General features: G+C 38.6%; 1 protein-coding gene across 6 annotated transcripts in view; it reads right to left on the reverse strand.

Annotated features, from left to right (window-relative positions):
• The window catches only part of adgrl1a (adhesion G protein-coupled receptor L1a), a 182,908-nt gene that overhangs the window by 62,047 nt on the left and 96,296 nt on the right, over nucleotides 1-24,565 (reverse strand). For all 6 annotated transcript variants that reach the window (XM_086085997.1, XM_086085989.1, XM_086086004.1 and 3 more), the window contains 2 exons: nucleotides 23,551-23,764; nucleotides 16,424-16,533 (listed from right to left, as the gene is read on the reverse strand). In XM_086085997.1, coding sequence (XP_085942123.1) covers nucleotides 16,424-16,533; nucleotides 23,551-23,764 — 324 coding nt within the window. The remainder of the gene's footprint in view (nucleotides 1-16,423; nucleotides 16,534-23,550; nucleotides 23,765-24,565) is intronic.

Here is a 24,565-nt window from a genome sequence, read left to right on the forward strand (position 1 = left end):
CGCTGCTATGTGAAAAACACGTCCATTCTTCCCCCATTTTGATTTTGATTTGGGATGTCTGCATACAGTTTCATCCCAAAAATATAAAATATGACAAAAATTGACATGTTTTTCACAAAGCAGCGACGATATATTCCATTTGAATTATATTGGAATTTCAGTTAACCAATGATCTAATAAATGTATGTAAATGATTAATGTATGTATATAATTGTTAGTTTTACCAATATATATTGATTAATTACAGTAAATAAAGTAAACAAATGTCTCCTGAGGGCAAATTAAAATAGTTTATTTTACTAATATTTATTGTTATTTACAATAAGATAAAATGTTCATTATTTGCAATAAATCATATATATATATATATATATATATATATAACTTTTGTGTATTTGACACATTTTTAATATTTACAGTAAGTCAACTAAACAATTATTTAATCAGATGAATAACAGTTTTTAAAGTTTCATGTACAATAAATTAATTAATCAAGCATATAATGAGATAAAACTATATTAACTGCATGTAGTAAATCGTTAATTTTATTGTTTTATCTTCTTATTACAGTATATTCGATAGATCAATTAACCAATAATTTAATGGTTTAATACAGTTTTAAGGTTAGTTATTTAATTTGTAATTTAATGTAATTTTACCTAATTATTGACTAATTATTTAATTAGATGAGTGAAAAGAAAAAACATTACAATTTTTAAGTTTGTTTTTTGAACAAATAAATGGCTGCATTAATAAATATTACAATATTCAGGACTCTTGATGATGTAAATGATCGGTGGGTTGCTTTACACAATAGACAGAGTTGAATGTGGCCCGTAGGCTATACTTTGCCCACTCCTGTTGTGCTGGATGGACAGGTGGGGATGGAATCCTCTCGTTTTTTCTCTCTCTACAAGTACAGTTGGCATTGACATCGGCAAAGCCCCCCTCACTCAAATAAAGGAAGCGCTGCTTTTGGCGGGTGGTGCGACACGCCAGAGAGACGCCAAAAAAAACACTCGACGCCGTTGAGCGCCTCATCTTTGGCTGGCCTAAACGTTGCTGCCTCTTCAGAGAGAAGCAGAACAAACAGGTCAGGGGGAATAAAAAAGGCGAGGGCATGACCAAGGGTCTCCTATTTTCCCCACACAGAGACCCCACTATACTGCCGTTAAAGGCAGCCATTACTGGGACCATCTTTATCCATTGAGCCTGAAACTAAGAAAGCTAACCATAATGCCACCGTAGGGTGCAAGCTTTCCACATTCAGAGGCGTGACAAGTAAAAGTGTCAGCCACCATGCTGGCTCTCAATTACTGTCTTAATGGCGGAACAATTGACACCGCTCTTTTTCCATTAAATGTTGCAGGCGAGCGGTGAGGTCACGCCAGTCGCAGCATACATTGAACAGGCTGACGCCTCAGTCAGAGGAACACTTGAGCACCAAGCAATACAGTCCAGCTCAGCCGGGGAACAATCCATTTGGAAGGCTAAACCCGTCAATATGTTTGTTGTTTGCACACGCCGTGGAGGTGAGCACCGAAAATCATTTGCTTTTAAGGTCACGCTTGGGTTCCCGTTGGGGAACAAAGTGAAAAACACGGAACTGCACATCTTTTGTGTGAATTAGAGCTGAACACTTCATCAAATTCAAATCAACATTGCAATGTAGTAGAACAACATTTTCAAATGGCAAAGGCTGAGGTGGAAAACACTGCTTTATATCAGTTGATCAGTGGGTTTATATTTATTTATTTATTCATGTACAGTATGTACTGTAGTGTCTAGATAAGGTCCATGCCTAAGAAGTACGATCCACATTTGTATATATTGTTTCTTAAAGCATGAACATTTGATGCAATATAGATTTGTTTGCATTATTGTTGTAATCTGACTTATGATTTACGGAATTATGTTTACACCACACGTTTGTGAAGTTGCCGTAGTGAACGCTTAAAAGACGCTAAATCAAAAGGCTCTATTTTCATAGACGTCCCAATTGTGCTTGGGCGGATCTTGATTTTAGTGCCGATACAAGCCTGTAGTTTAACAGGACTGAAAATGTTTTCTTTGCCAGGACAGCCGACAATTTGGTGGATGAAAGTAGGCTACACTTTAAGCAGGTCTAAGTTGTGGCACAGGGTGTGAAACGCCATTTTGGTAGATTTTATCAAGGTGCAGGCATTCTGTGCTACGTCCATTTCTAACTGCATGTCTGAAAAAAAATCAAAATAAAGAAAACTGGCACTTTTCGCTAGACCTGCGCTGGACATCGAATTAGGTCAAAAAATTATTAACGCTAACTGAAGTAGATAACGTGTATTTCATAATAGTACATGGTTAATTTGCCTTATTTCAGCATAAGACTAAACTATAAAACAAAAGTAAATGGTAGTAAATCTGAATTTGGTTATCACAATGCAGATTAATTAATTGCTTGGGTTTGTTAAAAAGTACATACAAAAAGGAACTGAAAAAATATATTGCATTATTAAAACACAGTCGAGACATTAAGGCAAAAGTAGATTAGTTTATTTTTCAAAATTGTTCAGACCAAGTGTAATTTGGTGAAGATTTAATAATATTTTCAGAGGATAAAATCCTAACTGCTAGAAGTAAATTCTCCTTTACAGTTAATGGCAATGAATTACCACAAAGTTGTGCGATAAATCAGAATACATCGCAGTAGTAAAGTCGAGTTGTTGAAAGCGGACCAGTCGTCATGGGACTATTACTGCTGTTGTTTTAATGTCTAATGTTTAGTATTATTAATGCTTAGTTTTGTACTGGTTTTATTATTGTATTGATTCTATGTCTTGAACTTTTTTTGAAGCATTTTGTACTGATTTTATCATTAGTCAGGTTTCCATCCAATTCTTTCAAATTTTTTAAGCAAATTTACTGAAAATGCACAAAATGGACATGCACGTATCCATCTGTTCTTCTTTTCCGAATATTGAGAGGAGACTCCGGGACTGTAGGTGGCGGTATACACCAGATGTGATCCACCATTAAATTAAAAGAAGAACAACAGGAAGCGACTGCGCTGTGCGATGGACATTGTATGAGTTTGCTTTTCTAATTCTTAATGAACTGTAGCGTTTTTTTTGCTGTTTTCCATTTAAAATTGCAGTAATATTCACTTCTTTAACTGATTCCAAAAATATTTCTATTTCGTCGTCCACCCAAACATACTTTACTTTATCGTCCAATATTGCTTTGGGACTACAAACTTACATGTGACGTAATATTCAGTCAAAACGTGCGATGTGTATTCGGTCTAAACCTGTTTCCATAGCCAAAATTTGCATTTGCCTTTTTTCTATGCGCTTTAAAATCCACCCCCTCTAAGCGTAAAAACTGGTTTGCGAATTTTGGGCCCTTTTTCCAAATTCTAGAGTTTCCATTCAGGTTTTTTTCCGCATTTCTTGACAATTCGAATAAAAATGGGTGGATGGAAAACCAACTATTGCCCTCGATTTTTTGGGACTTTCTGTGAAGCGTCTTTGAGTACCATGAAAAGCGCCATACAAAAAAAAAAGTATTATTATTATTATTATTATTTTTGTTGTTGTGCCCATTGATCTCTCATTCCTCCCTCGTTTGTTCAACCCCTCTAACGAGTATTCTCTCTATTTACCCTCTATGGTATGACTGTCTTCCCATTGCAACCCAGCTGTCTGTCTCCCAACAGAACTTTAGTCTCTAAGAGGTTTTGTCTTGCCTCCGTTTCCAAGTTCTTGCTAATGTGGGCTTCAGGTAGTGTTGTTAATGTACAAGGTGTGTGGTTCTTCACCTGCTTAATGCGTACCGTGCTGTTATGAATCAGTGCTGTATAAATTGATTATTAAATTGACTTGACTTTTAATGGAAATTGAAAACTAAGTGCCCTGGTGAGTGAACCACATATTCGTACGCCGATGCACAATTTACTTCATTGTGTGCCATTCATAACATCGAAACACTGGATGTTATGTTTTAGTTTTTTTGTTTTGTTTTTTCGAATCATAAGAGTGTGCTCCATTCTTGGCAGTGTTGGGACTTTTTATCAAAACAAAGCAACAATCAAAATGTAATTTAGATTTATTGCTTATGTATTGGGAGAGAATGATAATATCCGTAGTTTGCCTCATTTGAATGGTGAAAGACAGTAAACGCTACCTGTCGGGTCTTTTGTCATAATTTGGGAAACATTTGTAGACTGAATTCACTGAACTGTAGTGCTTGATGTAAACTTGAATCATTTTCATGCAGAGGAAGTGGCACCCTGCATCAATTATGTCAGGTCCATATGGCACGAGTTCATCATTTTCCCAAGAGGCGCTCAAAGGGAAGTGTCAGGCACTCAGTTGAGGTAAAAAGTATGATACCATTTCACGGTAACAACTTTTTTTCAATAAAAACACACCAAGTGTCCAGAATTTGATACTTGTGAATTCAACAATTTGAGTCGCAAACTCAGCCTTGACAAAAGTCAGAGAGTAGTAATAGAAAGGGAGACATGGGGGATGAAAAAAGGAAAGCGGGAGTCTTGATCTCAGCCGCGTTGGATCTGATCTGAAGAGCAGCAAAAGGCAGCACCAGGATAAGATCTTTTTTTCATGATCTGCAGGGCTGTGGATACAAACGTTCTTTCAACCTGGAGGGGGGGGGGGGGGGGGTTGCGCTGGGAGCTGGAACAACGCATCACAACCCGGCCGCCGACTGGGAATGGAGTCATTAAGAGCAAAGTTGGTCGGGCAGTGGCGGACTTTTGGAGCTTTCATCTTCAACTTTCTATGCTTGAATGTGGAATTTAGTCGGAAACCGAGCTAAAAGTCGCAGCCAAAATCACAATGGCACTCAAATGGGCGAGGACCTCCACCAAGGTCGAACTAATGGATTGGCTCAACCCCAAAAGTGACACAAAACTATATTCTGCAGTCATCAGGATTCATGCAATAAATGAGAACAAAATTGGAGAAATGTCTCATCTCTGGAACAATAATTTAGTTTTATGCCAAATTTCCAATGCATGGTACCAACTCGGGGATATGAACAGAACGTAGTCCTGAACCGAGGATCCGCCATATGCCTTTGTTTGCCCCCATAGTTGTTCTTTTTGAGCATCTAATTCTGAGGGACGAGTTCAATGCGGTATGGTTTGTGCAGCTTTCCACACTACTAATTTCATCATCCCAAACCAAGGCACATTGATTTTGAGGTTAACGAACGGCACATAATGAACGAGTTTGCGCATTGGCAGAAGAATAAGTTATGGCCATACTTTCCATTTATTATTTCATTATTTTATATCTATTGCCTAAAATAGTTTTTTTTAAACTAAGATTGATCATAATTAGGACGTTAACGTGTTGGGTTAGTAACATATGACTATTATCACTACTAGAATGAAACTCCTTCCTATACCGATAAGCCCTTGTACTATTCTAAGCCAGTGCTGGGTCCATTAGAAACAAATCCAATGTTGTTTTTATTTTATTTATTTATTTATTTATATCCAGCATACTGGGTTGAGGCTTTACAACCCAGCATGTTGGGTCAAGATTTTGATCCAATAAGGATTTTTTTTTTTACCTATACTACTGAGTTACAGCTGCCAAGAAATTGGTTACCAAAAATAAATAAATAATAATTTTAGTACCAACATTTTACCCTGTCATAGGGTCACCACAGTGGGTCACTCGTATGGTATGTATGGCACAGTTTTTGCAGTGGATGCCCTTGCACGCATTTCCAATCCAGCTGTGGGCTCTAGAGACCCAAATGGATCTTACTGATCATCTTCAGCCTGCCCAAATACAACCTTTAACCCAATCGACAGGGTCAAAATCATTAGAGGAAAGTTAACCCTCTCAAAAAACAATTTTGACAATAATCAATAATATGTTCTATGCAGCCCCACTAGTCTAAATACGGTATTCCAGCTAATATTACATTTGCACAATATAAGTTCATTTGCGCAATATAAGTTAAGCAGCAATATCCAGCAGTTTTTATCAATATCAGAAGGCGGCCATTTTGCCACTTGTTGTCGCGTGAAAATGACATCACAGTTGCTCAGGTCTCAGGTAACAACCAAAAAACAGGTGAGCTGTGATTGCTCGTTGCCTGAGGCTGAGCCCTGAGCAACTATGATGTCATCTTCAGTTGACAGCAAGTGGCAAAATGGCCACAAAATGACTGGATTTGATTTAGAATGTCATGTTTACACTAGTGAGGTCACATATAACATATTATTGTCAATAAATGTTTAAGGTCTGCCCAAATTCACAGCTACCTATCAAGTGGGTTATGACAACAGCCCAACATTTTTAGTGTGTAATAAACAACACAAACTTGGGGTGGGATTCACGATTCAATTCGATTCAGATTTTTGCGTGTGTGATTCGATTCAGAATCAATTTTTGATTAAGAACGATTTTTGATTCAAAATGATTTGATTGACAATGATCTTTGCTTCAATTTATAGATGTTCAAGAAATCGTAATGATCTACTCCAGTCTGACTTGACTGAATTAGTGTTCTACTCGCGGCACTTTTATAACTCGGCTCCACGCTGCAAAAAAAACGACTTTTATTGGAATAACTTGATCGTGACTTTTTCCTTCTACTCTCTAATGTGGCTACAACTTAACAGTGTATCAGACCACACTGCCCCTAACTGGCCAAATCGGTACAACATGAACAGCGCTCCCAATATAGGCACACACAAAGGGAAGACAGTATAAAATAATTTAAATAAAATCGATTTTGGGACATTTAACATCATTTCTGAATCGTACTAAATGAGAATTGCGATTGTTATGAGAATCGATTTTTTGGCCCACTCCTAATACAAACAAAACATTGTTGGATTCAATAACAGTCTAAACAAAAAGTAAAATTTCTACTAATTGCACAAGTTTTTGTCCACCACCCATCTATATTCTTAATATAGAAAAAATGAAATGGTTTCAATCAAGAATTGACATGATGGTGGCATGATGTCAAAAGAGAGAAAAGAAAGAGCTGCAAAGAAGAAGAAGAGTAGAAGAGGTGGAAGACGTCTGTTGACTTGATTTTCTTCTCTGCCGATCGTCCTGGAAAAAAAGAAGACGAAGAACACACACACAGAGAGAGATTCAGCACATGTACCTGAGGACAAACAGCGCTGAGAAGCGACACAAACTATTCACGGCGCGCTGACGATGCGTGCGAGGCGAGTTTAAGGCCACCTCGGTTGCTTGCGTGATTGCTTCAGCCTTCCTCGTCTTTTCAGAGCCCTTTTGAGAAATAAGCCGCGGCCCTCGCTCTCCTTAATCACTCTGCTCAATGCTTTCTACAAGCCTATCAATTACTCCCACTCTAATGAGCAACAGCAAAACACACACGCACAGTCGCGCACACACACCCACGGACATACATTGTTGCCGAGGCTCCTCTGCCTCCATGTGTCCTCTCCAGTTTCTTCAGCCTCTCGCTCTTTTACAAAAGCTTCTCGTTTGCGTAAACATCTAAGAGCAACACTCGAAGGCTCATTAAAAGAGTTTGCTGAAAACGTGTCCTATTAGAGCAGGGGTGTCATTGTGGCTCAGGGGCTACTCACAGCCTCATTTGTTGTCAAGTGGGATGGACCAGTCAAATTGGGGCGTAATTAATTTACTGTAAAAAACAACATGTTCTTTTAAAATCTTTCAAAATTCATCCTCATGCAGGCCGGATTGAACTTTTTTGAGGTCCAATTTTGGCCTGCCTGGCCTTATGTTTCACACCCTTGCCCTAATGTTATTCTCTCTTCTAGCCTTTTGTATTTGGGTCACAATCAATGTACGTCTGCAAAATGAATATACAAGTTGGACACTGTGCAACCGAGTGGCGATCCACCACTTTTAAAGCCCATGTAGACACTTTTAAAACCGCGGCTAGCTGGATGCATATTAACAAGATAAATCACAGCTGATGAAATAGCAGGGGGCCTAATGGTTCGAGCCCAGCCGCTACGGATAGCCCCACCGGAGAACAAGGGGAGGGTGTGGGGGATCGATAATGATGAAGTGCAGTGCTCTGGGGCGGCAGGGAGGGCAGGTGGCGACCTCTCGTGAGGTAGATTTACTTTGACTTTGTGTACGTGTGTGTTAATGGCAAAGCAGTATCAACACACAAATTGATCGCGATGTCTTAATGGGACGCAAAAGCCTTTACAGTTGTGCCGAGGCACCGTGAAACTGAGACGGCCGATAAAAGTCCCGGGACAACTGTACAATGCAATTATACAATTTAGATAGAATAGGCTTCCCCTTTGCAACTATAACAGCTCCGACTCTGTTTGATGCGGTTACAGTTTGGCCTTCCACACCATCACCATCCAACCATGCCTATATTTAACAGAACATCCCTCCATCCTTTTGATGTCATTCGGAGGTTTGTAAATTTGCAGGTACTGAAATAGCAGGTCATTTTTCATCTACATGGATCAACATTTGGACGCTAAGTTGGAGTGATTTCGCAACACTTCCAATAATTAGTACCATTAACGTCATCAAGCATATACATGTACATCAAAAACCTATGCTCATTTATTTGGGTTTAGTACAGCGACTTTACTAAACCCAAGCTATGAACTATAGTATAGCGCAATACTTTTTTTCATATCATCAGTGTCCATTGACAATCATGTTGTGTATTGCAACCTTGCAAAATAAAAGGCCGAATGAAAAATTGAAGAAAAAATCCAATAAATAAAAAACTAATAATTGACCCCCCACATACTTGCAATTTGGCACCCATGCCTTCACATATTCACACATTTGAATTTGCTTTCTTTCTTTTTTTTGTTCCCAATATTTAAAAAATCTTTTAAAGCAACACTAAAAAACTTTGCAACCTTCATAAAATATTTTTATAACTCTTCTGACAAAACAATGACTTACAACTACGCTACCTTTGTCATGGTCTGAGGTGGTCTGTATTGCTTTTACGGGCACTACGCAACGAGCCTGGCGGGAACCCTGGCACACGAAGAGAAAGACGAACATCTACGCACGATTGCTCCTGTCATGGCAGAAGCTGCAAAACAACCGGAGAGACTAAAAGTTTTATCTGAGGAGAAAAAAAAAGAAAGAAAAAGAATAAGAGAATGCTACCCAGATCAACATTGGCCTGTCTTCCACTTGCTGGCGTGAGCTCAAAGCTAATGGTATGTGCTGGTCCTCATGGGAAATGTGGTCTTCCTTCAGGCCAAACACTACCACATTTGTCCATATGGTGCCAACAAAATCATTGAAAACTAAAAGTTCTTAAGGTTTGTTTAATATTTTAGGAGGTTTTGTGGAGTTTTTTTCAGATTCCTCCAGCCCCACTTTTGTCATGGAAAACAAACATTATAGTGAATGTTTATCAAGATTTTTGGAAGAATCATTTCATATGATTAGAACCCCAAAAAATCCCTCCTACTGCATTCGCATGGGCGTCAATTATGCATATTTTCGCTATTCGAGGGCTGGACCACTCCCTATCCCCTGAAAGTTGAGAGGGTGGGGGTGGCTGTACAGTATATATAATTCAATACTATCCATCCGTCCATTTTCTATACTGCTTATCTTTATTACGGTCACAGTATTATAGTTATTTTTAAATTGAATACAAATACTATTATACTACTATTAATACTACTAATTACTATAAACATTACATGTTTAAACAACTAATAGAAATTCCACTAATTGAAAAATTTCAGTTTCAATAAATTAAAGACATCATTATCCGTCCATCCATCCATTTTCTTAACCGCATGCCCTCACAAGGGTCGCGGGCAGCTTGTGCTACATAACAACAAAAATGATTTCTTCATGTAATGAAGAAAAAAAAAGTGTTAAATAATGAAAAAATAAATGAATATTAAATATGTTGACTACTGCTACATTTCGTATTGACCAATGTAATTAACGAATGGACAATTTAATAAATGATTCTGCATTTGAACTATTTAATTGGTTTTAGAATTATCACTTCAGTCTGTCTATCTGTCAAATACACAAACAATATTTTTTTGGGCCTGTTTCAAGAAGATGTTTTCTGTGAAAGAGTCTTTTCAGTAATTAGACCTACACAGCTGGTGTTGTCAAGGCGATCGCACGTGAGCTAAACAAGCATATCCTGTCAGAGGTGTGTGTGTGCGTGCGTGTCATTTCCTGCTGTCACTTCCCTGTTTCAGGTGACTGGTAACACCTTGACGACATGACTCACGCAAACAAAGCGGGAACCTCGCTTGATGTAAACACGGCACGTGAGGCGAGGGGCCACCTGACGCCCGCTGTAAAAAAGCCTGTGAAGGCGTCGCGGGGGCCGAAGGTTTGCCAGACGGCGGGTGAACGATGGGGGCATTACCGGAGCGATTAGAAGCAGCAAATTCAATTAATCTTGACAAATCTCTGCTGAGGCAGAACGGAAAGTAGCGACTCGCCGCCCCTCCCTCGCGCTGGTAATTAAAAGTGGCCAAGTTGAGTGGCGTGTGACCGACTTGAAGTGTTTGGGATGAGCGGCTCGGAATGCGCAATTCGGCTCGGGTTTGGTCTCAGTGTGTTAGAGGACGGGAGTAATTGACTCTTCTTTCTCATTCCAGACAGACGTCTCATCACGGAGGGATCAGCTTCCAATTTTCTAAGCCGTTTCGTTCTTCAGATTCAATCGACGAAGTTTGTCTCCTTTTTTTCCCTCTTTCCCCCGACAACCCCGAACGCAAGGAGCAAAAAAAATGCAAGTCAGCAGTTATTTAATTATCCGCTTGATTGCTTTACGGCAAAAGAACAAGCAGCCAGCTAGCGGCAAGAGGACAAGGTGAGCATGCACAAAGACGAGAAGCCAAGTACAACAGAGAAGGCGCGTTTCCGTGACTTCTTTGAGGATCCAGCTTGCATACGACCAAAATCATATTAGAGGCCAGGATTAAACTGACTTCATCTGATAACAGTAGAAATTAAATCTCTGAGCAGTAACAAAGGGGGCCCACACATCTTCTAAATGATCATCAGAATTTGATGTCACGCTACGCCCACTTTAGATGGCAGGCAAGAGAGAAAAAAAGCTTCTTCTTGTCTATGATGCTTCTGACTGGGACAAGCCCTTAAATTCACCTCAAAATGGCGTCTTCCGATTGTGGCTCATTGGGCCCTGGTAGGCACTTGTCAGAGTAAGAGTCGAATAGCTCTGCATCCTGTTATAATATTTGAAGTTTGTGTCGATCGGTGAAACTGGTGGCAGGGGATTATTTTTTCTAATTTTCAATATATCCTTGAACCGATGATCTAACTTCGGTACCATGCTCTGCTTGCATTAGATGAGGTAGGCAAGAAAGCCTGGAGATTTAGAATTTTGATTTCCCCAGTAGAAGCTCATCAAAGTGCGAGCTCTGAAACTCGCACAAATATCTGCTTCCAACCAAAATGGCGGACTTCCTGTTCAATTTCTGCCATGGGTTAATAAGACTTTTTAATAAGACTATCCTGTTATGATACACAAGACCACCAAAGTTCATGTCGAACGGGGAAACTGGTGTCAGTGGCTAATTTTCTCTAACTTTCCTCAAAATGATCATCTAAATCTGGTGCCTTGCTCCGCCCACATTAAATGGCATAGACATGAAAACTCAGTGATTTAGTATTGCCAATCTGTCTTCTTCTGATTGGTGCTCATTCACATTGTCTTATTGGAGTTTGTAGGAGTTGTAGAATTTGACAAACCAAAATGGACATATTTCTGTTCAATTTTAGGCATGGGCACTTCAGAATTCTTTTTAAAATCCTGTTATGACTAACACATTTGCCAATGTTTTTGTTGATTAGTGAAACTGGTGGCAGGTGTTTATTTTTTAAAACCTTTTGAACATTCTGGAAATGATCACCAAACTTTGACATCATGCCCCGCCCACACGAGCTAGCAAAGCTAGGCAAAAAATGACACCTAGGCAAATTTCCTAATTTTATGTTATGACAAATTTTGTGTGTCGATCTGTGTTAGTCAGTGGCTTATTATTTTCTAACTTCCCAAGGGGCAGAAATTTTTTTTCTCAAACTTCCAAAAATTGGTGCATTTTCTGGCAATTTTAAGCCCCGCAAAAAGCAATTAAGTTGCCGTAAAAATAATAAGAGCGATTCCAAAGGGGGCCCTAACAAGAAATCAAAGCTTGCCAATCATAATGGGCCAGTGGGCCTCCTCCAGGTATATACAATGCTATACTTGAACCATACCCTCAACACACACACTATAAATAAATAGATGGAGAAGATGAAGTTACATGTTTTTTGGGGGGGCTGAAGTGGATGAGGTAATGGCACTTCTGTTCATTTCAGTGGGGAGATTATATTGCCATGGTGATTTAATATGTGATTTTTTTTCAAGGTCAATAAATGTATATGGAAATTAAAACACACATATGTAAAAATAAATTTAAAAAATAAATATATAATGCCTACCTACCGACCGAAATCAATCTTGATTCCACCCCCACAAAAAAAATAAAATTGCAGCCTTTACAATTTGAAAATTGTATTCTACTACACTGTGATGTACTTGATTTCAATTCTATGAATTGTTCAGCCATAATGGAGATCAAATGACTTGATGGTCACGGAATGGATTCAACACAAAGGTACCACTGTATCTTGTATAAAGTTGTTATGTTATCCAGACTGCTGATAGTCAAATGGTCTTGTCACAAACAACAAACCTTATCGTTTTTTTTTGTTTTTGTTTTTTTTTAGATAATCCAGTGCCCCAGCGTTCTTGAATGCAGCCCGACAACGACAAAGCCAACGCATCCAGGTGGGAACTGCTCAAAAAACGAACTTATCTAATATTATGTGTTACGTAAGATCACTGGAGAAACGTGTGAGGGGCGGAGGACACTGGAGAGGAACACACGGCAAGGACATTTACACTTCCCAAGCATAAAAACCGAACCAGAAAACGCTTCTTATCTCTGGCTACTCAAACATTCTCTCACAAGGTAAAGTGAAGGGTGCGAAAGCAGTGAGCAGAGGAAGGGGCGGGCATAAAAAAAGCACTTGGAACTCCCTGAGTTTCTTTGAGTCTTCCTGAATGCTTTTCACCTGGAAAGAAGAAACAGAAGAGACAGCAGAGGAGAACGCAGATGGAGGGAGGGTTTGAATGGAAATATGAGGAGGGGGGAGGAGGACGGGTGGATTTAAGGAGCTCAGAGGGCAGACAGAGGATAAACAGGGAAGGGGAGCGGTAATGAAATAGAGCAGAGACCTGAGAGTGAGGTGATGAGGAGGAAGTGGAAGAGAGCCAAGCAGGTTAGCGGCGTCATCCTCATATACTTCATTGGCACCTGAGGGGGAAAACACAAAGAAAACCCACCCGGCTCCCAAAACACCCCTGGCTTTAACACCACTTGCACCCACACATCTGGGCCGAGGGCTCCTCCCCCTGCAGTCAGGTGATCCTGCACAGTGGAGGGATCCTTGAGTGTAGTAACACATAAGAGTGTGTTATAGTGAGCATTTTCACACAAAGCCTATAAATCCTTTGCCTGTCTGTGCAAATTAGGTCCGTGTGTGTGTGTGTGTGTGTGCGTGTGTGTGGCGTTGTCATGGCGACCTTAAGTGAAGGCGCGCAATCGTATGGCGTCTTATTTGTTCGCAGTCTTGTCCTGCTGAGCCACGTGCATGCAACACGCCCGGCCTTGCAGTTCTTGTTTTGAAAATTAACAGAACCAATGCAGTGCGCTGACATTTAAAGTACACATTACGGTGTATTTGAAGACAAAATAAGCGGTGTTACAAGAGAAAATCTCTTACAGTCAAATTTTTACCCCCCCTTCTAGATATATGCGCCACATTGAAGAAAAAAAAGCACCGACTAGGGCCCAACATCGATATTTTTTTTATGCCTATGCCAATATATATATGTTAGGGCTGTTGGGCGATTCAACATTTTTATCGTAATTAATCGCATGACTTCAATAGTTAACTCACGATTAATCGCACATTTTTATATCTGTTCCAAATGTACAATTTAATGTAGAATAAAATATTTTGCATACTTTTTAATACATATTTATAAGTTTTCATACTCTTGTTAACATTAAAGTGGGAATTGTTTTTAAACTAATAGATATATGGCTGCATTTTTTAATCATCGATACAGTAATTTCATAATAAGTCATAAAATTAAGTTGAAATTAAAAAGATGTACTGTACTGTACTGTAAAAAACGAGTGTGACATTAATTTGTGTTGGTCATTATTCTGCCACTAGAGGGCATAATTGCTTTTGTAAGACGTTGGTGACAAATCAGTGCATGTTTCTTTCCATATTAAGAGCTATTTAATCGTTAACATGAAGTAATGTGAAATTCTGCACATTTTTAAAATAGTAAAATAAAACCTGACCCCAACTCTCTACAAATATATGCATTATTATTCAATTTATTACTGCAAAATTTTGACGTGAACATGTCTGCTGCGTTGCGACTGGAATTCCCCCAGTACAGGCTTTACAAGTGTGGTCATTAATCGCGCGTTAAAAAAAATTGTGCCGTTAAAGGAACTTTAAATTAACTGAAAATAAATGCCCTAATTTTTACACCCCTAATATATATATATATATATATATATATATATATATATATATATATATATATAATGACTAAAATAACTTCCTTTTTATTCCCTTAACACTTACCACAATAAAGATATGAATTATAGGCAGTACATTTGACTAACAAGCCATATTTTTCATATTTTCTTTTGCGTGAGGGAATGTTTGAATATCATTATGGTATCTTATGTTATAACGTGTTAATGTGAAAAAAATATCTGCAAAAAATACTTTTTGGGGGGGGGGGGGGATTTTGCCTATTTTAAAAGAGCCCTACTCTTAGCTCTTCTTACTGGAACTCAATGTACATCTCAATGAATTACGAGGTCAACTGAAAATGTGAAGTACTTTTCAGAATGTGGAAGTTACCCTCATTTAAATCACTGGGAAAGTCAGCAAAAGCCAACAAAACACTATGTAATTTAATATATTATGTAGTAATGTGTCACTTGAAATGCATGTGAATATATACAGTTAAAAAAAACATCTAGGCTTTACATCAGAATTGGGCACTTGGGTGGACCTGCAGTCCAAATACAGCCAAAAGAAGAACAATGTGTCTTTAGCTAAGGCCGACATCAGCACGTGTTGAAAAAGTAGTCCAGAACATTTAGAGATTCTCCCATTGCGAATGATATAAAAATAAATAAATAAAAGATAAAAGAAAAAGAAATGCCCATTTCTAACTGGAATACAATGGAACCTTGAGTTACGAACGTCCAGGTTTACAAACATTTCGAGTTACATACAAAATGACCAATACTTAGATACTATTGTTGGTAAACAAACAGTCTTGTAATGGACTAGTGGCTGGATCTATGTTATGCCAATTATCACGCTGAGTAACCATCATTGGCAATGTGAATAACACATTGCTGTAAACTAGTGAAAACTAGTAGTATTAACCAATCACTGATTGACATGGTAGCCTAATAGAAGTTTGAAAGTCATTTTATTTTCCTTAGACTATGATATCTACAGTATATATGTTATTTATTGAATTGAAGTGTCCCTTTAATTAATCAACGAATCCATCCCTGCATGTTGTCACGAAGCGGAAGTTCCACACACTTCATGAATTTTTGGGGGCAGAAAAAGTCAAGATCGATACGCCATAATCAACCAATGAATTAGAAAAGAAACAGACACAATAATAAAAACATTTTTTTAATCTGAATTGTCCCATGTTGTTATGGAAGAATACTCCTCAATGGAGGAGCTGTAGACCGAATGACGCTTTTCCCTCCTTAAAGTTAATGATCGATACAAAGTTATCATGTTTTTCCCCAAATGTTTTATTTCTTGAAGTAGTACATTTTCCCCTATTTCTATATCGCATTATATTTATTTTTAACCACACACTGGGGAAAAAAAGGTAAGTACTGTATAACTTAGTTCTGGGGCTGGAATGGATTAATTGGATGCCCATTCATTCCAATGGGAAACACTACCTCGAATTATGAACGTTTCAGGTAACAAAAGGGCTAATGGAACCAATTAAGTTTGCAACTTGAAGTTCCACTGTATCACAGAATTAAAAAAATGAAACAAATTATTTTCATTTGAAAGGACCATGCATTATACAACCATTCAAGTAAAAAATGGGCACAGTACTGTGAGAGTGTATGGAACGTGGAATGAGTGAGAAACACGTTTTAGAGTGTGTGCGTGTGTGTGTTTATGTTGGCGCATTGTGTGCACAATGCACAAAATTGTGCCTGTCTGCGTCTCGAGGACTTTGAATGGTTGACGCAAGAGCGGCAGGGGTGGGATACTCAAGCGGGATGCTCTGGGAACGCTTGGGAAAAAGTGAGTGTACTCACTGTAGGGAACGCACTCGTACTGTATCTCCAAGTACTTGTAGGTCCCAGGGCAGGGGTCTGGGAACACATCGGACCCGGCAACCACCACACATTGAGTGCGGTTGTTACACCTAGATGGGAGAAGAGACAGTGTCAAACCTTTTTGTTACTGGCCATGTTGTAGAGTATATCAATATATTTTTTTGTGGTATGTTTGTTTTTCCCTTGAATTTATTAAAGGGCAAGTCAACGCAAACATTTTCTTTACAATAATATGTTACATGCACCCTCACGAGTCTAAACACGTCATTCTGATTACTATTGCATGTGAGGCATATGACTTCAGCAGCAAATTCTTTCTCAGAGGGCGGCCATTTTTGGCAATTTCTTTCAACTGAAAATGACATCAGGGCTCATATAACAACCAATCACGGCTATTTTCTGTATTTGGCCATGTGATATTCACAAGCTGAACCTGATTGGTTATTATTACCTGAGCCATGAGTTGTGATGTCATTTTCAGTGGACAACAAGTGGTAAAATGGCCGCCCCCTGAGATGTATAAAAACAAGTGGAATTTGCTGCTTTTTTCATATTCCACAAATGCAATATTAATTAGGATACTGTTTTTTGAGCATACAGAGATACATAGAACATTATTGTCAGTACTTTTTTGGGGTTGACTTCCACTTTAACTTTAACTTAGAGAGTTTGGGCTTTGGAGCACTTTTATATATTGCTACATATTATTGAACATGACACAAGAAAGAAAAAAAATACCAAAAAATATACAAGGCCTTTTTTTTTTATGTACTTAAAATAATATCAATAATTATTAAATTCTGGGTGTGAATTGCCTAGTACCTGGCGATTTGATTCGTATCACGATTCATAGGTCACGATTCGATTCGATACCGATAAATCCCGATGCAAATCTATAAATTGATTATTGGGATTTTTTTTTACTCAAATTTAGAAAATACTAATTGTAAGATTTGTATGAAAATTTATTTATTTATCAGAAAATTCAGATTGCAGTCTGTTTCACGTTTGAACAGCACTGAAATCAAATATTAAGGCTTAATGTTCCATTAATATAACATCCTTCCATGCTTAATGTGTGAATCCTAACCCTAAGTAAGACATGTTGTTGAATATTCCCATAAAAAATTGATGTTTGAAAATCGATTCGGCCGCATATCGAATCGATTCGAGAATTGCGCGCTGTAATATCGCGATATATTGCCGAATACATTTTTCTAACAACCCTAATTATTATATTTGGTTTTGTAGCACTGTGTCTGGATGTACCAAGATTGATGGTACAAGTTCTGGCAGCGTGATGCAGCTCTGCAATTTCAAAATTGACAGTGACCGTTTTAGCGTGTTGCCATAACGGTGTACTGTAGTGTTGCAGGCTTAGTTAGAAAATATAGAATATTTGTGGACAGCTTTTGTACAAAAATGAAAAGATCAAGTTCATCAAATACACATGAAGCAGACACACTGACTATGTTTCTATGCAGGCAATAACCCTTTTAAAACCAGAATATTGACAATATTCTGTTTTTGTAAGGCCATGTAAACACGCGCAATAACCCAAATATACCCCCGGGTAACCCCTTTCATAACCCAAATTCTTGCTTAAAGGCATTCGGAATACCTCGATTGAATGGTGCATTGCTTTCCGTGGAGTGTGCACATGCTCTCAATTTTCTTCTTCACCTTCCTTTCTTCTTCATTTATTTGAATTTGCAATGTAGTAACGACTTGTATGGAGCCTTGCTTGAATACTTTGATTTCTCTGCTGCGTTTTGTGTATATTACACACATGTATACAAGTACTGTATATAAGTCTGTGCTTCCGTCGTGTGAGCCACCAGAGATACTCAAGCCGGGGTAAACAAACACGACGCCCGCTGGCAGCAAAAAAACACACTTCTGGAGCCAGGAGGAAACTAACTACTTTATTTAGCGTGGTGAGTGACATGAATATAAAGTTCTTGTATTGACCGTAGAAAGCTAAAAGGGGAAATGGCGTCTATTTACGTAATGACGTTGTCCGTGCGTCGTGATCCACGAACGACCGACCATATAAACGGCAGTAACTCAGTCCAGCGCGCATGTGAACGGGTTACTTTGATTATTTCACTAACCGGAATTCTGACCTTAACACGAATATTGACTGCATGTAAACGGAATCACTATCTACTTGACGTGAAATAATCTGCCAACCCTTCATTTTGACACCTGTGGTCTAAAAAGATGGAAAGCACACGAGTGGAGGAAGTACTTTGACACTAGACTAGATCATGTGGCAGCTGCATCCGAGGGGACGAAGGGGGTGCGTGACGTAAGAGCCTCGCTCTCGTGGGGCATCGTGAGTGGGAGCAATTAGAGGTGAGAGAACATGGAAGGACGAAGGCAAACACGAACGGGGGGAGGTGGGAAGCCATTCGTATGCACGCGACACTTCCGTCTAAAGCGCACCGCCGCATGCCTTCTCACGAAACACACTCAAGTGCGCACGTAATCCCGTGTTTTAGCATTTCTCCCATGTTGTCTCTTAAACCTCTGGTGCATTCACACCACCGCGCCGTCATTTGAGGTCTTCGTTCTCCTTTCTTTGACCGCTCATTTTCTCTCCTCCGAGCTCTTACCTTCACACTCCCTCAAGCCCCGCGCCTCCATTACATGCGTGATGGATAGCGGGGAGAGGGTTTGCATTGATCTGAGCGCAGCTCAGAGGAAGCAGATGCTAAGCGCAAACACGGAGAGCATCGGCGAGAAGCCCTTCAAAAGTACTTGAAACAAAACTATAAAATATATATATACGCATTCGTAGTGAGACGCGCTCGCATTGTTTTGCACAAGGATGCTGACTTTCGCTCACAGGGGAACAGCTCAAAGCAGACGTAAGACATTCTAGGTCAGCGGTTCTCAAAGTTTTGACACCAAGTACCACCGGAAAAAAGAAATACTTAAGTGTATCACAATCATGCCCAACTTTCAAATACAGTAGCGTAGCAAGCCAAAGTGTTCAATCAAAATCAGACAAGAGGTTTTATTCCTAAAAATAAATTAAAAATACAGTACAGATGATGCAATATTAATTTAATGTAACTAACATTACACAAAGTATTAAAATTATTATAATTATTATTTTATGAATTACATGTATTGTATTTATTATTATTATTATTATTAAAACACAAAATAACATAATAATAATAATAATAATAATAATAATAAGGGATGTTCGATACGGCTTTTTTTCAGACAAATACCAGTTATTAATTCTTGAGTAGTTACCAATACTGATTCTACTTACCGATATCACTAGTGCTTTTGATGCATAAAAATCCCCCCCAAAACAATGACAGATAATTTAATAAACCAAAATAGCATTTTTCTTTTAAAATTGCATGAAATGAATGGACATTTTCTATTCTTCTCATTTCTAGTTCCTGGTCGTAAAACGACCACAAGAGGATACCAGTATAAGCCGGCAATGCTAGTACCGAAACCTTGAAGGCCTGGGGTCGATTTTACAAAATATGTTCAACAAACACCGAGACGAACCCTGAACAGCGAGTTGACATGCCCTGAGATAGGAAACTCTGCGTTTTCGGTTCCAGGACAGCTGATTTGAGGTAGTTATATCAACGCAGTGTAGTTTCACCTGGCGTTGACACTACACTAAAAAGTCCACATCAATGGAGCCCCGATTCGTCCAGTCACCATGGCAACGGGGAAGCGCACTGCGCGGCGCCGCCCTCTGTTTCCGTGTTTTTTTGTTTGTTTTTTTACACCTTTCAACTGAAAATCTTAATGTGATCATATGGCGAATTTGAACATGTCTTTAGAAAAAAAAATGCAACATCGCACAATATTTCTGTTCTTTTGCCAAAAAACGCAATACAAAAAATAAATACATATACTGCATTTATTGTTAAAATATGTTCACAAGTTATTTAAGGGAATAAACATTATGCCATTTAAACCCCTTCAGGCTTGCATTTTTTTTTCTTCTGGGCAAAACGTAATTTTTTTTTGTGACTCTTTTCCCACATAAGAACAACATGGAAATGTTTTTTTTAGGGATTATCTCATGTTTTTAGTTATAGGATAGGATAATATGGCTGTAACGTGTTGTAAACCTATAAGCTTGTATGCAACATTTTTAACATGAACATCATGCAAATCAACTTTTGTGATTTTTTTGGTTACGTAAGATCCAATCATGAACTAGAGGTGTTGACATCATCCAAATTATGCGTTTTATTGATTTAGACATGCGGATATGTCATGTCCACTGGGACCATCTGTGGGTGTGAAGGGGTTAAAACTCTAAAAAAACAACAACAAAAAAAAACCCCAAAAACATTTAAAATTACTGAGAATTACTGAACTCCTGATGCTGCGTCATCAGAAGAATAAATAGCCCAAATGTAAAGCGGTTTGAGGGCCTCGTACGGTGGAAAAGCGTTATATAAATTAATTACCAGAGCAGTAAATTGTTGCAATCTTAAACCCAATATCTAGTTTTTCAGCAGCTTTTTTACATATTTTGAAAGATGAATCACATTATTTTTTTGTGTCATACAGTATACTGTTAAATTACATCAAACACAAATTATTGTACAACCTCTTTCCATAAGGTCATTTAATTAAAATAACTAATAACAGCATATTTCTGTAATTTTAAGCATTACTATTCGTAATAAATTTACTTAAAGTTAAGTTAAAGTACCACTGATTGTCACACCCACCTATGTGGGGCAACATTCTTTCTCTGCATTTGACCCATCCCCTGAGGGAGCGGCGAGCGGCAGCAGGAGCCGTGCTCGGGAATCATTTGGTGATCTAACCCTCAAATTCAAACCCTTAATGCTGAGTTTCAAGCAGGGAGGCAAATGGGTCCCATTTTTATAGTCTTTGGTATGACGCAGCCGGGGATTGAACCCACGACCTCCCGCTCTACCACTAGGTCACTGAGCTTACCACTTTTCTAGGTGATTTAATTGTTTTAAAACTACAATCTGCATTTTAATTATGGAAAAAAAATTTTTTTTTATGAGAAGTAAGTTATTTCACTGTATTTTTTTGGCACCCCAGCTGCCGGATAATTTCAGGCTTCTTTTTTAAAGATTTTTTGTTTTTTTCCCCCTTAATTTTACAGTGCAGATGGGGGGTCCATTTCACAAAGCATGTTCAACAAACTCAGGCTGACCCTGAACTGTGAGTTGACCTACCCTGAGATAGAAAACGCTGCATTTTCGGTTCCAGGACCGCTGATTTGAGTTAGTTTGATCAACGCAGAGTAGTTTCACCTGGAGTTAAGCACGTAAACCCCCACTCTAAAAACACTGCATCAATGGAGCCCAGATTTGACGAGTCACCATGGCAAGGGGGAAGCAGAGGGCATTTTTTTTTACCCCAGTCGAACTGGAAATCTTAATGCGATCGTATGGTGAATTTGAACATGTGATGCCTAAATTTAAATGTAGTTTGCAATCACAATAATATTACAGGGGCAACCTGCATGAATCAGACAGCTCATTCATTTATTTCATTTAGGTGCACTCCTGCAGGGGAGAACTACACTTGACAGCATTTTCCCCCACTTGACAGCAACTTGAAATATAGAAACATTGTTCAAACAGGTAAGAAATCAACCCGGAGCGCAACACACAATATATGCTGGGATGTGAGCGCATGACTACGGCTGGTAATGTTGCAAATGTAAGGACGGATTAAGTTGTGTATGTAGATGATGGGCTGTGATGTGAAACGGTACCGTTCAAAAAGATAGCTGTCTGGAAATGCCAGAATATCTATGCGTGGCCCGATAACCATCTCACAACAAATATTTAATTCCCTGCGCAGTAAGGTTGCACACTCTAAAAAGAGAATTGTTGAACAAATTTAAGATTACAAATTGAATTGTTGACCAATTTAATAAAATTGCTTCAATTGGTAACACACGATTGGATTAAATTAATCCAAAGTGAATATATTAAATGTAGTTAATTAAGAGTTTATTGAACGTAATATATTCACTTTGGATACATTTTGAATTAACTTAATTCAAGTGAATATATTGGTTTAGTGAACTCTTAAATAATTAAACTTAATATACACTTTGGATTAATTTAATTCAATTGTGTTACCAATTGAAGGAATTTTATTAAATTGGTCAACAATTCAATTTGTAACATAATATATTCACTTTGGATTAATTTTGGATTAACTTAATTCAAGTGAATATATTGGTTTAGTGAACTCATAATTAATTAAACTTAATATGTTCACTTTGGATTACCTTAATTCAATTGTGTGTTACCGATTGAAGGAATTTTATTAAATTGGTCAACAATGAAATTTGTAATCTTAAATTGGTTAAACAATTCTCTTTTTAGAGTGCACCTTCATTGTCAAAAGGACATGCCATGTTTGTGAAAAGGTGGACTTTTAATATTATTATTATTATTGTTATTGACTGTTTAAACATGTTTTTTTTTAATAACAGACAGCCAAACTATGTTACGCCAAAACTCGCCAGCTGACTGAATGAATGAGGAAATCAAATGTTGTGTGGGGCTGAAAGGAGGCGGAGACAGAGAGAAACTCAAGGTTCATTGTGGTAAACCTGGTATTGACCAAGTTAGGTTTATAATCAAAGACTCTGTTACTACGGTAACTGACCGAGACCTTAAATGACCTCATTTTATGAAACAGGCTAGAGTTCGCTCTCTTTCTCTGGTTTCCGTTACCTCGCTTTCTGAAACGGAAAATTCTGAGTTTCCTACATTTCAGGATTAATAGACTCAGGGTTCTCACTAAACCTGCTTTGTGGAATGGACACCATTTTTATTTTTACTTTTAACTGAGAGTTACTTCTTTGGCAGTGATTAATGCAAAGGGCTATCAGTTTCATACACACTTTTGAAATAACAAATTTGCTGAAATTATAATTTAATAATGTTAGTATTTATGTAATATTATTCCTTATTAATGAATCATATCTGTATGATCTTGTCATTTTTGTAAAGGCAGAATTTCTGCACTGGATCTCAATTGAATGTGAAGGCGTAACTCATGAAGTGGCCTGCGAGTGTACGTATATGAGCGCAGTGCAGACAGACCTTTGTGACATGATCTTGACGGCGTCGGGCAGGTAGCACTGCACGTTCTCCATCTGGAAGGGGTCGGCGTCGCAGATCTTGTCGTCTGTGCGTCCGTAGTTGGCCGTCTCGATCATGATGACGTCGCTCCCTGGGCAGCGCAGCTCGATGGGGTAGCCTTCGCAAGCCAGCTCTCGGCGCATCAAGCCAAAGGGCATCATCGACCGGCTCAGCGCTGGGATGGGGAAGATGGCGGGAGGGGGAGTGAAATTATTGATAAATCGACAGACTTTGACTCTTAAAGGAGACGCTTTAATACCGGGCCACGCTGTAAATATCAGGTGAGGTGTCAGCCCAGGTTAGTAAAGGAGCTATTAAAGTATTGGAAAGTGAAAATAGATCTTTCAAGATTTGTATTTTCTATAGAGCTTGTCCTCAATAGGGTGGCGGCTACGCTATACCAGCTGACAATGAGCAAGAGGTGGGCTACACACTGGACCGACCGCCGTCCAGTAGTGAGACACATAAAGAAAACCATTCATCCATCCATTTTTTACATCGTTTGTTCTCATTTGTGAGTTGGAGCCTTTGCTGACAATATGTAGCATTTTATGAGCGTATGGTGGACCTCACTTAGCAACATGATTCAGTTAGCAAGCTGACTGTGGAAAGCTCTAGACTTCATGTCAAGGGATGCTGTTTGAGGTGCGGACAGCCGGATAAGGCCCATTAGGTTATCGAGTATGGTAACTTGATAGCTTGTAAATGCCAAAATAATAAATAAAATCAAACCGGTAACATTTCGTTTTTTGGCAATACTCCACCATGAATAATTCATGTTAGCAATGCAGCTACTGTAGCGTGGCACCGTGAACTCTTGGAGGAAGCAGTGAAATGATGATACGTTGCTAGCAGCTTCAGGGTTGCATACTCCAGCTTTACGTTTGAAAACTGAGATACTTTGATGTGCATTTGCCATATTAACGTGGACAAGTGATATAGAAAATGGAAGGATGGACTTCAAAAACTTAACAGT

The sequence above is a fragment of the Leptonotus elevatus genome, chromosome 1, assembly GCF_054856555.1.
Source record: "Leptonotus elevatus isolate MCC_2025b chromosome 1, RoL_Lele_1.0, whole genome shotgun sequence".
NCBI lineage: Eukaryota > Metazoa > Chordata > Actinopteri > Syngnathiformes > Syngnathidae > Leptonotus > Leptonotus elevatus.